The sequence below is a fragment of the Aquarana catesbeiana genome, linkage group LG05 (assembly GCF_042186555.1).
Source record: "Aquarana catesbeiana isolate 2022-GZ linkage group LG05, ASM4218655v1, whole genome shotgun sequence".
Taxonomy (NCBI): Eukaryota; Metazoa; Chordata; class Amphibia; order Anura; family Ranidae; genus Aquarana; species Aquarana catesbeiana.
The window spans coordinates 39,205,016-39,221,340 of NC_133328.1; the positions used below are offsets into that span (position 1 = coordinate 39,205,016).

The following is a 16,325-nucleotide window of genomic DNA, read 5'->3' on the forward strand; positions in this document are numbered from 1 at the left end:
AGCCAATCACTCTGAATCCAATCAGGCAGGCCCTTGCACTACATATTGATGGCAGATCAATTGGTGGAGGTGCCTCCACCTCGCAGGAATGGATTGACGAACTGATGACCAGATTACCCCCATGTCAATGCCTACTCATGACTTCTCAAATGTGAGTTGCCTGTATTAAGCGTTATTAAACTTGTCCTATATCTGCACCCAGAGGCGTCTCTCTCCTTGTGTATTACAGAAGACAATGCTGCTCATAGCTGCTAGAGATCACGGAAAGCAGAGACCGCTAAAAAATGCTGACAAATGCTGATTCATGCTGATCTTCACAAACAGGATACATGATCACCTGCAGGCAGTTTACCGCTAAGACAAGAGGGCTTTCTAGAAGGTGTAAGGTTTCCTCTGTGTAACATAAGGAACATCTGAAGTGCTTATGTCAGTCCAGAGAACACAAATCACACTGGGGTTTATTATAAGGGAAGCAGCATGAATATATCAGTCTAGAGCAGTGGTTCTCAACTCCTGTCCTCAGGACCCACTAACAGGCCAGATTTTAAGTATTACCTTGGGGAGATGCAGACTAGAATACTGCAATCACTGAGCAGCAAATGATATCACCTGTGATGTATTTCAGTTATCTTGCAAACCTGGCCTGTTGGTGGTTCCTGAGGACCGGAGTTGAGAACCACTGGTCTAGAGCAAGTCATGACTCCGATACAATTATTATTTTTATCTGTGAAGGGCCTACTCCATAGAAGTCATGGTTTTCATACAATGGACAATGATAGGGATGAATGTCAGCGAGAGGGAATGGGTGAGTTGGCCAGGGAGGAATGGATGTCAGTGCAGGTCAAGTAGCCAGGGAGTATTGGATGTCGTCAGAGGGAGGGTTAAATGTCAGCAGAGGGGGGTTAACTTGGGAGGGAAGGGTGGATGAAAGTGGAGGGGGTAGGGAGGTGAATGGGGTAGGGATGCAACTGAGGCGGGAGGGCAGGGGAGGGGTGATGGGTGGCAATGTAGGGTATGGCAATAAAAGGGATAAGGAAGGCAGTTGCAGGGAGATTGATGACAGTGGCTGGGTGAGGCAGCTGGAGAGAGATGAAGGTCAGCAGAAGGGGGTCAATGTGGGCAGGATAGATGGCAATGGAGGGGGTAAAGGGTTTAGATGGTTGGAGTGAGCTGTATGTTAAACAAGTGAAGAGAGAAGGTGTGCAAGGAGCAATAGATGGCAGTGACACCCCAGTCTCACCGATCGCGACATTGAAATCGTACTACTTCACTGGAAATAGCATGATTTCAAAGTAGTTTTACTTCAGGTTCTACTTGGAAGACATCTGTGCGACTTCATGCACAAATGTCTATGCAAGTCATACCTGAACTTGCAAAAAGTAGTGCAAGACCTACTTTCACAATTGGTGCGACTCAGATGGCGTTAGAGTTGCACCGTGTTGACTGCTTCTATTGCAGACCATAGGGTGCAATTTATGTGAATTGAAACTATTGAATCTCATGACAAGTTGCATCGGTGTGACTGGGGGCTGAAGGGGGGAGATGGATGTCAGCAGAGAAGGGGTATAAGGGCAGGGGTGGAATAGATGCCAGCAGAGGGGAGCGAGGTGGTTTGGGAGAGGGATGGATGCCAGCAGAGGGGAGCGAGGTGGTTGGGGAGAGGGATGGATGCCAGCAGAGGGGAGCGAGGTGGCTGGGGAGAGGGATGGATGCCAGCAGAGGGGAGCGAGGTGGCTGGGGAGAGGGATGGATGCCAGCAGAGGGGAGCGAGGTGGCTGGGGAGAGGGATGGATGCCAGCAGAGGGGAGCGAGGTGGCTGGGGAGAGGGATGGATGCCAGCAGAGGGGAGCGAGGTGGCTGGGGAGAGGGATGGATGCCAGCAGAGGAGAGCGAGGTGGCTGGAGAGAGGGATGGATGCCAGCAGAGGAGAGCGAGGTGGCTGGGGAGAGGGATGGATGCCAGCAGAGGAGAGCGAGGTGGCTGGGGAGAGGGATGGATGCCAGCAGAGAGGAGCGAGGTGGTTTGGGAGAGGGATGGATGCCAGCAGAGGAGAGCGAGGTGGCTGGAGAGAGGGATGGATGCCAGCAGAGGAGAGCGAGGTGGCTGGGGAGAGGGATGGATGCCAGCAGAGAGGAGCGAGGTGGTTTGGGAGAGGGATGGATGCCAGCAGAGGAGAGCGAGGTGGCTGGAGAGAGGGATGGATGCCAGCAGAGGAGAGCGAGGTGGCTGGGGAGAGGGATGGATGCCAGCAGAGAGGAGCGAGGTGGTTTGGGAGAGGGATGGATGCCAGCAGAGGAGAGCGAGGTGGCTGGAGAGAGGGATGGATGCCAGCAGAGGAGAGCGAGGTGGCTGGGGAGAGGGATGGATGCCAGCAGAGGGGAGTGAGGTGGCTGGGGAGAGGGATGGATGCCAGCAGAGAGGAGCGAGGTGGCTGGGGAGAGGGATGGATGCCAGCAGAGGGGAGCGAGGTGGCTGGGGAGAGGGATGGATGCCAGCAGAGAGGAGCGAGGTGGTTTGGGAGAGGGATGGATGCCAGCAGAGGAGAGCGAGGTGGCTGGAGAGAGGGATGGATGCCAGCAGAGGAGAGCGAGGTGGCTGGGGAGAGGGATGGATGCCAGCAGAGGGGAGTGAGGTGGCTGGGGAGAGGGATGGATGCCAGCAGAGAGGAGCGAGGTTGCCGGAGAGAGGGATGGATGCCAGCAGAGAGGAGCGAGGTGGCCGGAGAGAGGGATGAATGCCAGCAGAGGGGAGCGAGGTGGCCGGGGAGAGGGATGGATGCCAGCAGAGGAGAGCGAGGTGGCTGGGGAGAGGGATGGATGCCAGCAGAGGAGAGCGAGGTGGCTGGGGAGAGGGATGGATGCCAGCAGAGGAGAGCGAGGTGGCTGGGGAGAGGGATGGATGCCAGCAGAGGAGAGCGAGGTGGCTGGGGAGAGGGATGGATGCCAGCAGAGGAGAGCGAGGTGGCTGGGGAGAGGGATGGATGCCAGCAGAGGAGAGCGAGGTGGCTGGGGAGAGGGATGGATGCCAGCAGAGGAGAGCGAGGTGGCTGGGGAGAGGGATGGATGCCAGCAGAGGGGAGAGAGGTTGAAGTTGTTGAGGACAAACAAATGTCAGAAGGGGGGGAGTGAGGCATCTGGGAAGGGACAGATGTTGGCAGAGGGGGAGAACCAAGAACGTTTATGAAATGTGAAAATTCCCCAAATCTTGTAATAAAATGTTACATGGCAAAGAGAACACCTCAAAAGTGATAAAAATAATCACTAAAACCACAGCAAGAAAAAATAAATAAAATAAAAAAATTATATAATATATATATTAAAAAAACAAAAAAACAAACAAACAGTGATAAACGCCAACCATATTTTATATAAAGACTATATTTAATAAATACAAGCATTCTACAGCATTTCAAGGATCAGGCCTAGGAAAGTTTGGGAACATATAAAAAATATATATATAAAAAAAGAAGCAGCTGGATGGGCAGTAATTGCCACTCTGTCTGTATTGAAGGCATTGGTGGGGAGAGTCCATTGCTCTGGAGATGGTGTAAGCAGGCAGTACACAGGAGGAAGTTGAGGAGTAGATGGCAGCCTCTTTGTGCTACCCATAGCCGTATCGTTCCGTCGTGCTCTTATCTCCGGGTATAAACTGCCCGCTCAGCTTCATCAACAGCTTCACCACAAGGCCGGCCTGTTAGCAAAACAAGAAAACAAATAGGAATTAGGCCCAGTTCACACTGATGCGCTGTGATTTTGTTCCGTTTTTTGTCCTTTGTGAGGTGCGAATTTACCGCGATTTTCCCTCGAATTTCAGGAGTTGGACATAGCTGTGATTGATATTCTAGCCATTGGAATCATAATGTAAAAAAAAAAAAAAAAAAAAAAAAGTGTTAACTTCCTGTGTACTTCCTGGTTTTTGTGGAGAGTAGTGTGGTGGAATTCGCACATTTACATTGATGTCTATGGAGACTAAATTTGCAACGCAACGCAACGCAGTAAACTCGCACAAGACCCTTTTATTTAATCGCATCGCATTCGTAGAGGAATCGCAACACATGTATGTGAACGACCGTCATTGAAAACAATGACTTTACGGATGACATGCGAATTTAAAGTGTTTTTGACGCATCAAATTCGTCATGAACTCGCATCAGTGTGAACCGGGCCTTAGGCTCTGGGTTTAAAAAAAAACAAAACAAAACAAAAAAACACATTTCAACAAATCCGTACACATTGCAGGGATATTTTTTTTTAAGGATTCATACACTGTATTTTTGAAGCACCTGATTAGAGCCATAGGCTCTAATAGGCTTCAAAAAAGGTGAACTCGGATAGCAAAGCATTGCGCTCGCAGTCCACCCAGGTGTGTTAGAAAAGCTAATTAATATTCGCTTTTCTAACACTGAACCGCCTCCCCGCCAATCAGGTAGCGCGGGTCTGATACCTGTCACCTGATTGGCTGAAGGGACAGGCGCTGCGATTGGACGCCTATCAGGAGGAGGGGAGGAGACGCATTGAGGACACAGTTTACCGCTGCAAGATTCCAAAACTGCTGCCATCACCCACTGCCTGACCCGCCACTGAGATAGGGTAAGTGCCGGTCAGACGGCAGGCGGGGGGGGGGGGGGGGGCACAGTGGCAGCATTTGATGGGGGCACAGTGGCAGCGTTTTTAATGGGGCACAGTGAGGCTGCAATTGATGTTTTTTTCCAGACTTTTTCAGTTTGTTTGCACCCCCCCCAAAAATTTTGACCACCAGCCGCCACGGCATCATTACATAATTGGTAGTGTTCCTGTTTATAATTGCTCTGTGAGCAAAATGCCAACTTTAAACTGGGACTGGGAGCACAATGCAGTAATAGAAAATTTTAAACCAGAAGTATCCAAAAAAACCATAAGAACAATAGTTTTGGGCGTCCCTACCCTTTCTCAAGTTCAAATGTTTGAACACGAGAAAAGGCAGGGATGGCTGAAACTGTTGCACCTATGGTTCTTCTTCATTGTATTATATAAGGATTGTTCTGGCTTAAAATTTTCCATTACTGCATAGCACTCACACTGTGTGGGTTTTTGTATGTATATTTATATATTATATATATTTTCCGTTTTTATTTCTATAGTATTGACTACATCCCCAAAGATTTGATCCAGGTCTAACTGACCATCCACACTTTATATTTTCACCACCTGAGTTTTCAATTGAAATCAATGGAAACACATTTGGAACTGAGGTGTAAAGTGCACTTTTGGCTCCAAAGATATTTAATTGAAGTTGCGTGAAAAACATGTAAAAAACTGTGTTTTTTTCAGGCAATTCCATTAAAGTTTCAGGGGCCAAAAACGTGATTCTGCCCCAAAGAATCTCACATACCTTTCAAGCTTTAGGCGACAGTGCTCAGGTGTAAAAGAGCCTATTCAGAATAATTGGATTGTTCATCTTGAGCACTATCCCTCTTCAGGAATCACATGACAAAATGCTTAAGGCTGAATGGCACACAATTTACTTTAACACCAGGGACTTACCTGTTTTGTGTGTACAATGAAACTCATTTTGTTCTCCATATTATGGATGCTGTGGATTTGGAAGCAGGTGTCCCCGTCGCCCAACTGCCACTTGAAACCGCCAAACTTTAGACTGATCAACAAAGCCTGAAATCACAACATAAAAGGATCTGTGAAAGCTGTGAGGAGAGGAGGAGAGACCCTACAACAGTGGTTCTCAACTCCAGTCCTCAGGACCCACCAACAGGCCAGATTTTAAGTATTACCTTGGGGAGTTGCAAACTAGAATACTGCAATCACTGAGCAGCAAAGGAGATCACCTGTGATATATTTCAGTTATCTTGCAAACCTGGCCTGTTGGTGGGTCCTGAGGACTGAAGTTGAGAACCACTGCCCTACAAGTATAGGACCAGCCATATTGTCTCTAACCAACGCCTGATGGCTAAAGCCATCCTATGTTGTAAGACTGCACTCCACATATTACTAAATATCACTTCAACAGCTCTATAATTCTAAAAAGTTCCAGTGGGAATGTACAGTGCCTTGAAAAAGTATTCATACCCCTTGAAATTCTCCATATTTTGTCATGTTACAACTAAAAATGTAAATGTATATTATTGGTATTTTATGTAATAGACCAACACAAAGTGGCACATAACTGTGAAGTGGAAGGAAAATGATAAATGGTTTTCAAAATAGTTTACAAATAAATATGTGAAAAGTGTGGGGTACATTTGTATTCAGCCTCCCTGAGTCAACACTTTGTAGAACCACCTTTCTCTGCAATTACAGTCTTTTTGGGGATGTCTCTACCAGCATCTAGAGAGTGACATTTTTGCCCGTTCTTCTTTGCAAATTAGCTCAAGCTCTGTCAGATTGGATGGAGAGCGTCTGTGAACAGCAATTTAAATCTTGCCACAGAGTCTCAATTGGATTTAGGTCTGGACTTTGACTGGGCCATTCTAACACATGAATATGCTTTGATCTAAACCATTCCATTGTAGCTCTGGCTGTATGTTTAGGTTTGTTGTCCTGCTGGAAGGTGAACCTCTACCCAGTCTCAAGTCTTTTGCAGACCAACAGGGTTTCTTCTAAGATTGCCCTGTATTTGGCTCCATCCATCTTCTATCAACTCTGACCAGCTTCCCTGTCCCTGCTGAAGAAAAGTATCCCCACAACATGATGCTGTCACCACCATGTTTCACAGTGGGCATGGTGTGTTCAGGGTGATGTGCAGTGTTAGTTTTCCGCCACACATAGTGTTTTGCTTTTAGGCAAAAAAGTTCAATTGGTCTCATCTGACCAGTGCACCTTCTTCCACATATTTGCTGTGTCCCCCACATGGCTTCTCGCAAACCGCAAACGGGACTTCTTATGTCTTTCTTTCATCAATGGCTTTCTTCTTGCCACTCTTCCATAAAGGGCAGATTTGTGGAGAACACGACTAATAGTTGTCCTGTGGACAGATTCTCCCACCTGAGCTGTGGATCTCTGCAGCTCCTTCAGTTACCATGGGCCTCTTGGCTGCTTCTCTGATGAATGCTCTCCTTGCCCGGCCTGTCAGTTTTGGTGGACGGCCATGTCTTGGTAGGTTTGCCGTTATGCCATACTCTTTCTATTTTCGGATGATAAATTGAACAGTGCTCTGTGAGATGTTCAAAGCTTGGGATATTTTTTTTATAACCTAACCCTGCTTTAAAACTTTCCTACAACTTTATCCCTGACCTGTCTGGAGTGTTCCTTGGCCTTCATGATGCTTTTTGTTCACTAAGGTTCTCTAACAAACCTCTGAGGGCTTCACAGAACAGTTGTATTTATACTGAGATTAAAACACACACTGGTGGATTCTTTTTACTTATTAGTTGACTTCTGAAGGCAATTGGTTCCACTAGATTTTAGTTAGGGGTATCAGAGTAAAGGGGGCTGAATACAAATGCAATCATACTTTTCAGATATTTATTTGTAAAAAAAATTGAAAACCATCTAGCATTTTCCTTCCACTTCACAATTATGTGCCACTCTGTGTTGGTCTATCACATAAAATCCCAATAAAATACATTTACGTTTTTGGTTGTAACCTGACAAAATGTGGAAAATTTCAAGGGGTATGAATACTTTTTCAAGGCACTGTACATTCACACTGGAACTTTTTAGAATTATAAAGCTGTTGAAGTGATATTTAGTAATATGTGGACTAAGGCACTGTAACTTCTCTCCATATCAAGGCATACTTACTTCACCCAACTATGTACCTCAAACCACCCACAGGTAAATGTACTACCCAATGGCTACTGGCCATATGTATCATTTTAGGTCACAGTACAGTTTTTTATCATTGCCATTGGGTAGAATGGATTAAACTCCATTAAGGGTGAAAAAGTAAAAAGAATTATTAATATTAGAAATTGATCAGAGTTACATCTTTAGAGACTACAAGGTCTAATCATATCCTCAATGACTTTGCTGGCCCCTGTTGGGCTAAATCACCAAATGGCATCTTATATCTTCTGGAGATTCCAACCACAAGCTGCAGTACTTTGTCTTTGCCGCTCCAACAAAGACATAGTGACAATGTTCATACCTTGCGGCCTGGGCATAGCAATTTGTTCTGCAGCATGCATAGTCTTTGGCCACTGTACTGTCCACAGCAGAACAGAATACTCTGTTGGAGATATCGGACCACTGACTACATTAATATCAACCTCTTCCATCTACTCAGCCACAACTTTCAAATGCCCAGGTACCTTGGTCTCCAGGTTGAGGAGGTGCAGCCCATTGACGTTAATGCTGACGTAGACCCGGATGACCTTGTTGCTGCTGGAAGTAGCCTTGGTGAATATCTGACCAGTGAAGAAGGCCGCTCCGTAGGTGGAAATATCCCAGCAGTTCTGGAGGAACATGCGCTGTAGGTGGTGCATCTCTTTGCTCACCCCCTCACTTGTACTCAGATTCTGTAAAGGAAATAAGACACTATATCACCACCATTTAGATGTGCACCAGCCAAATATAGCCAATTGTTTGGGCATACCTGGACACCCCCCCTACACTGTATGGGGGGGGGGGGGGGAGGCAGGGGGGAGTATGTAAACACCCCACCAAACTACTGAGTTCTGGCGTTTCCAGTGAAGGGTACTGTTAATGCTACACCATACAAATATTTTAGATAATGGCGTGCTTCCAAACCTTGCCAATTTATGGGAAAACCATTTGCTGCTCTAATAGGACTGTGCACAAAGCCATCTCCATTAAAGTGGTTATAAAAGCTGGACATGTTTTACCTTGCTGCATTCCCTTTATTAGGGTAAAAAAAGTCCTATTTGTATCGCCCCCTCACCTTCCTTATACTTACCCGAGTCCTTTCTTGATCGAGGGCTGTGCCCATCTGAGCAGCTTTGGGAGGGAGTCATTGGCTCCTGGTGGAGTCAATCAAATTTTGTGATGGGGGTGGGTTGCCGAGATGTGCTGCCTGGGTCCATGGATGCAGGCAGCGCGGTTGGGATTGAGCCCCCATAGGAAGTGGCTTCCTATGGGAGTACACCAAGAAAAGGAGGAGGAGCCAGGAGTGCCGGAGGACCCCAACAGAGGAGGATTGGGGCAGCTCTGTGCAAAACCATTACACAGAGCAGGCACGTATACCATTTGTTTTTTTTTTTCCTTTTAACGATACAAAAACGTATTTGATTCCTTAGTTCTTTGAATGAACCTCTGCACCCTCTTGGCTCATAATAATTAGCAGTTAGACCATTACTGCTAAACGGTCACTAGTGCTGGGGGGACTTATTGGTGGGGTCTTGGAATACAGAATATAGACCCCCAATGACCGTACCCCAGAACCCGGCTCACCTTGTACTCGTGGAGAATGCGACTTGTCCAGTGCGGAGCTTTACTCTTCAGTTTTGTGTTTGGTACAATAGACTTTAAAGTCTCTTCACTGGACAGCAAGAAGAAAAAGAGAACATTGAATTAGAGACTCCCCCGGCTTTATTTAAAACTGAACTCCAGGCAGATATAAAATACAGAAATTAATGCAGCTCTGTATTAAAACAAAACTAAATGTATTTATTTTTTTTTTAAATGGAGGCAGTGTATATACTTGAATTTGAATTGGTATCAGCCTCTCGCAGTTTCCTATAGAGCAGAGCTCAAACTAGAAGAGGGAGAAGCAGCACGTGGAGCCAATCAGGTGTGCTGAAAGTACTCATGACCTAACTAGGAGCATACTGATAGGAGAGAGCAGAGTGATAGAAAGAGGAGTTCATCAGTTTACTGCTTCTCCTTTTACTGTCCAGTCACAGACTGGGGCTGGAGAAGAGACCTGTAAATTATCATGAATTGCAAAAGAAAAAAAAATTTAAATCAGGTCTCCTGCCCTGCCAATCAGTGCTGTGCTGTGTGGGGAGCTGTGTAAATCTGAAGACTGGATGGAAAAACAAATCCTTTGAGTAGAAGCTCTCTTGTATGCATTTTATCTGTGTATTTAGCGGTTTGCCTGGAGTTTAGCTTCAATTCAAAGGACAAGTTCATCTTTCATAACATGTTATACCCTGGATACGGGTGTAACATGTAACTAAATGAGCAGCCCCCGCACTCACTGTCACAATTTAAAAAAAGTTTTCTGTGAATGGGAGAACTACAACTAGCGTCAGACATTGCGACTGACAACTTGTAGTTATCAATGAACTAACGGGGCGCTGATGAGCACGCTAGGTAGTTCATTGAATCTTCCTGTCATTCATTAGAAGCCTTCCCGTAAAAGGTACAGGCAAACAGTCTACAGGAGCCCGAGATTGCACCCATGATCTGCTGATCGCTGGTTCATTGCTTTAAAGGCTCCTAATAAAAAAATAATAAATGCACACTTCACCTGCGTGCAAAAAGATGTGCATTTATCATTTTTTTTTAAAAAGGTGAACTTATCCTTTAAGGTATGTGCTTTTAAGTGCAGTAACCAACCAAAAACTGTTTTGCTGTAGTCAGACCAGCAAGTTTGACAAAATTTAGAAGGTGCAGACTCCACGGCTGTGATCCTAATCTTTTCTTCAATTTTTACTGGAGCCTTTAGCTGGAACAAGAATTCTGGCAGTTGCTCACTGGTAGTGAAGGACCAGGATGACAGTCCTGTAGTGTGCAGGTCAGAAACCCCCACTCTTGTCTGAGAAAAAAAATAAAATAAAGTCATAGGCCTTTCTTTTCCACTTTATTGGTTAATATGTAAAGGTACGCTTATAAAAAATCATTCCAGAGAGAATCATGTGAGGATGCCACTGCTGACTTTGTATTCTGAAAATGCCAATTGCCAGGCTGTTGGGCTAACCACCTTGACTTCGATAATTTAATGACCTTGAAGTATGTAGATCAGGTCTAATCTGATTTTCCTGATCTGTGAGAGACTGAGGTATCTCTGGATCAGAGAGGTTTGTTATTGGCTACTACACCTCGTCCTATCAAACATCGACCATTGTCCAGCACTGACTATGTAACCCTCCAACACCCCTGACATCACTTACTTGAGGAACCCTTGCTTGTGCTTCTTGCTTTCATAGTTCCCATATACGATCTGAAGAAGCAGGCTGGCCAGGGTGATGAGCTTCACATCTGGAGATGGATAAAAACCTTTCAGCAGGTTGTACCGAGCCTCATCGAACAGAATCAGAATGGACAAGGGGTCTTCAATCTGGGATAAAGCACAGACACAGGGTTAACTGCAAGACGCTCATGAAATACTCCCCTGCAACAACATGAATATATAAAACACTGCATCCCTTGGCTCCCTATAGGAGTCATTTCAGATAATACATGGTGCTACAGTGAGGGAAAAAAGTATTTGATCCCCTGCTAATTTTGTATGTTTGCCCCACTGACAAAGAAATGATCAGTCTATAAATTTTAATGGTAGGTTTATTTTAACAGTGAGAGGCAGAACAACAAAAATATCCAGAAAAACGCATTTAAAAAAAAAAAAAGTTATAAATTGATTTGCATTGTAATGAGTGAAGTAAGTATTTTATCCCCTATCAGCAAGATTTTTGGCTCCCAGGTGTCTTCTATACAGGTAACGAGCTGAGATTGGGAGCACTCCGGGAGTGCTCCTAATCTTAGCTTGTTACCTGTATAAAAAAAAAAAAAAGACACCTATCCACAGAAGCAATCAATCAGATTCCAATCTCTCCACCATGGCCAAAGAGCTGCCCAAGAATGTCAGGGACAATACTGTAGACCTAAACAAGGCTGGATTGGACTACAAGACCATCGCCAAGCAGCTTGGTGAGAGGGTGACAACAGCTGGTGCGATTGGTCTGGGGCTCCATACAAGTTCTCACCTTGTGGAGTTTGAATAATCATGAGAACGGTGAGGAATCAGCCCAGAACTACACGGGAGAATCTTGTCAATGAAGGCAGCTGGGACACACGGCCAAGGCAACAAAGTGTCTCAAGAAGAAGCACATTAAGGTCCTGGAGTGGCCTAGCCAGACTCCAGACTTTAATCCCATAGAAAATATGTGGAGGGAGCTGAAGGTTCGAGTTACCAAACATCAGCCTCAAAACCTTAATGACTTGGAGAGAATCTGCAAAGAGAAGTGGGACAAAATCCCTCCTGAGATGTGGGCAAACCTGGTGGCCAACTACAAGAAGTGTCTGACCTCTGTGATTGACAACAAGGTTTTAGCCACCAAGTACTAAATCAGGTTTTGCGAAGGGGTCAAATACTTATTTCACTCATAAAAATGCAAATCAATTTATAAACTTTTTTGAAATGCATTTTTCTGGATATTTTTGTTGTTATTCTGTTGCTCGCTGTTAAAATAAACCTGCCATTAAAATTAGAGACTGATCATTTCTTTGTCAGTGGGCAAATGTACAAAATCAGCAGGGGATCAAATACTTTGTTTCCCCTCACTGTATATACAAACAGGAGCAACACCATGCGGCCTTTATCCGGCCCTTTGGGCAGTGTTCCTCTCACTGATACAGGACACTATTCCAACCACTGACACCAACGATGGGGATTAATTCCTCCTAATGATACCAACGATGGGGCATTATTTTTCCTACTGACACCAACAATGGGGTACTATTAGTCCCACTGAATCAAACATCCGGCCCCCTTAAAGTCTGAAGGACAGTAAACTGGCTCTTTGTTTAGGAAGTTTGGAGACCCCTGACCAAATGCATTCTCTGCATTATAGCAAGCTCTCTGCTCTGCCCCCCCCCCCCCCCACTCTCACTGGAGCGCTGGGCTGTGGAGGGGGTGGGAGTGGCCGGCTCAGGTCCTGGTCCAGGCATGTGGGCATATTCCGATCATATGGTCGCAATCTTTCCTGAGTCTATACCGGCTCTGTGACTACAGCCTACTGTCTGCTGCAAATGGATCACAGGAGTGCAAAACGAACTGCACTCTTGTGATCCACAGGAGAAGTACAGCCAAACGATTTAATTTCACCTAGCATCCTGCTCCTGTAGATGGTGATATCAAACCCATTCATCTGAGAAAGGACTGTGTCTTTCAATGAATGGAAGAGAAATGCAAGATAAAAGCTCTATCAGGCAAAGAACATGATCCAGAAACGCCACCATTTTCTCTGGGCCAAAGCTCATTTAAAATGGTCTGTTGCAAAGTGGAAAATTGTTCTGTGGTCAGCCCAATCAAAATTTGACATTCTTTTTGGCAACCATAGATGCCAAGTCCTCCGGACTAAAGAAGAGAAGGACCTTTCAGTTTATAAGCGTTCAGTTCAAAGGCCTGCATCTCTGCATTAATGCGTATGGAATGGGCAGCTTGCACATCTGGAAAGGCACCATCAATCATAAAAGATATATCCAGGTTTTAGACTAGCATATTGCTCAGGCAACAATGGGACAACATTCCTCTCCCAAAATCCAGAAACTGGTCTCCTCGGTTCCCAGATATTTATAGAGTGTTGGTAAAGCAGAGGGGATGCTACACTGATAGACATGACCCTGTCCCAACTTTTTTGGAATTGGGGTTGTACTTTGCCAAATTTTTGTTGCCCTGTCCCAACTTTTTTGAGGCACGTTGCTGCCATCAATTTCAAAATTACCATTTTTCCCCATCTTAGTTTAAAGTGTAACTCCACTTTTTTTGAGAAAAAAAAAAGCATTCCCCTCTGGGTGATCTATGTACATGGCAAGGATTATAATAACCTTTGTTGCAGGTTTCTACCTTTTGTTATTCTGAAGAAATCCCTGTGTGTTTGTCTGTGCCTCTTGGCTGAGTGTAATGGGAGTGGTTTCATAATTATCAGTCAGCTGTGGCAGCTGCAGGGCACTAATGAGGAAAGCTGCTGGGCCTGCATCCCTTTAGACGTGTTCCTATTAGAAATATCTCACCAAAAATGACATTTTTGTTGCAGGGGATGCCTGAAATCTGACTTGTATCTTAGACAGATTTGTGGGAAAATCAGTGAGCCAATCACACAAGCAGGAAATGATGTTTCTGGGGAGTGGTCAGTACAGACATCTGATGGGCCATTGGGTGATGTCACTGCAGCTGTTGTCAAGCACCCTCTCCTCTCCCCTGCACTGGCTGACACAGGGAGATCACGTGAGCAGATTGGAGCAGCATGAAAATAGGCAAGTATACATATCTTTCTTACACAGGTTAGTCAGCATAGGTGTTGGGGGGGGGGGGGGGGGGGCATTTTTAGGATTAGTTCTACTTTGAGCTCTATGCAACAGCCTCCAGGAAGCATGCCACCAGGTGGCTGCAAGTGGTAAATTTGTCATTGAGTGGGAGATGTTCTGTACCGCCTCACCTTTTTCTCAACGTCCAGCGGTAACTTCACGTCTCTGCGTAGGAAGAGCTGCGGAGTCTCCCTCTGGGGGTCCAGGTTGGTGAGCTCATTAACAATCTCTGCCCAGTCCCTGATGTGTTGCAGAGGTTTGTGGAATGGCTTTAGCTGCAGGCCTGGAAGAATTAAAAACAAAAAAGGAAACTTTGGTAAACTCAGGAAACACAATCACAATGCAATTTCAGAGTGACTTCGTGAAAGCGTGATAATGCTGGTCATAGACAGGATAATTTAGAGGCAATTTGATGGCTTTCAGACACAAATTGTTTGCAAGTTTTCAGCAAATAAATTATTGAAAGTTGAAAGTTGAAAGAAAGTGTAAGAAACCATCTCAGCACTACTTAAAATAGCATCTTCATTTGATCTTTCCTTTTTTTAAAATTTGCTGAAACCAAGAAACATTAGCACTTAAAAACAAGAGAATTGCAAAGTGCTTGGCCAGGGTTACCGTATAAAGTGTCTAGCAGATTGCTGCAACACAACGTGAATAGCAGTTAGTGCCAGTTTGTATAAAGGCCAACTGTTCTTTTAGAAACCTGAACTCTGAGCTTAAAGTGATTGTAAGCAATCAACTTGTAAAACAACCCATTCAGTTGAACAAGTTCCTGATCGTGCTATAGCCGGAAATTTCGTAAATTGCCGCGATCAAAGTGCGGCGATCTTACCCAGAAGTGGGAGCGGGTACCTGGTTTTGACACTTATCCACCCCCCCCCCCAAAAAAAAGTGCCAAATGTGGCAGTGGAGGGCGTGAACAAAATAGAGCTTTCCCTTTTGGGTGGAGCTCAGCTTTAAAATACCACCAAAAGAAAGCTCTGTCTCAATGGTATTAAAGTGGTTAAATTAGAAATGAAAGACAAAATGTGTGTGTGTGTGTGTGTGTGTGTGTGTGTGTGTGTGTGTGTGTGTGTGTGTGTGTGTGTGTGTGTGTGTGTGTGTGTGTATATATATATATATATATATATATATATATATAATCAATCAGACAATCATCCAAGACAGTTGGCACACGGTCTGATCTTCTACGCTTTAGCTTGATAAAGCTCTAAGCTTGATAGAAAGTTTAACTCGTGTCTTCTGGGATGGCTCTACTTCAGTTATGAGTAAGGCCATAACGGCTGAAACGTGTAAGATCTTCTGTTCTTTAGATCTTCAGGTTACATTCAAAGCTTGACAGAGAGACTGTCAGACAATGTGCTGACTCTCTTTCTTAATGTGGATGATAGCCTGGCTAACAGGAGCCTGAGCGAGCACCAGTGTCCCTTGTTGATAGAATATGGAGTATGGGTGGAGGAAGCTGGGCTGAGGAAGTTGGGCATTCTCATTTTCGAATGAACTGAAAACTAAGACTGTGAATAAGGAAGGCATCCTCTTTAGACACACATTTGACTTAATGTCTTCATTGACAGAAATCATAAATCACAATTTCTATGCTGCACTGCATTCATGAAATCACCAGAGATAAACTGCTAGATGCAGGCAGTCCATGCATGAGTTTAACTTATCTCTGCCAAGTCACCAATCATATACATTGATATAGCAAAAAACAAAATAAAATACTTTGGCCAATTTTCTATTATTTTAAGATTTGCATATAGTGGGTAAGAGAAGAATCCCCTCTCAGGTTTCTATTGGTGTTACGTAGTTAATAAGGTTAAAAAAAAAAAAAAAAAAAAGTCCATCAAGTTAAACCAATATAAAAAAATAAAAAATAGAAAGCCTCTATAAACAGAACTCAATACCCTCAGTTGATCTAAAGTAAGGCCCCTTTCACACTGGGGTGGTAGGGGGCGTCGGCGGTAAAACAGCGCTATTTTTAGTGCTGTTTTACCGCGGTATTCGGCCGCTATTGGTGTGGTTTTAACCCCCCGCTGGTGGACGAAAAAGGGTTAAAAACCACTCGTATAGCGCGGCTATAGCCGCAGTATTGCCGCGGTATAGCCGCGCTGTCCCATTGATTTCAATGGGCAGGAGCGGTTTAGGAGCGGTGACTACACCGCTCCTTCACCGCTCCAA

The 16,325-nt window shown here is 44.9% G+C and overlaps 1 protein-coding gene across 5 annotated transcripts in view; it reads right to left on the reverse strand.

Moving 5' to 3' along the window:
• Positions 1–3,361: 3,361 nt before the first annotated feature.
• The window catches only part of KRIT1 (KRIT1 ankyrin repeat containing), a 77,102-nt gene continuing 64,138 nt past the window's right edge, over positions 3,362–16,325 (reverse strand). For all 5 annotated transcript variants that reach the window (XM_073629620.1, XM_073629622.1, XM_073629621.1 and 2 more), the window contains 6 exons: positions 14,276–14,427; positions 11,009–11,175; positions 9,345–9,432; positions 8,246–8,452; positions 5,523–5,648; positions 3,362–3,690 (listed from right to left, as the gene is read on the reverse strand). In XM_073629620.1, the coding sequence (XP_073485721.1) occupies positions 3,601–3,690; positions 5,523–5,648; positions 8,246–8,452; positions 9,345–9,432; positions 11,009–11,175; positions 14,276–14,427 (830 nt within the window). In that variant the 3' untranslated portion in view covers positions 3,362–3,600. The remainder of the gene's footprint in view (positions 3,691–5,522; positions 5,649–8,245; positions 8,453–9,344; positions 9,433–11,008; positions 11,176–14,275; positions 14,428–16,325) is intronic.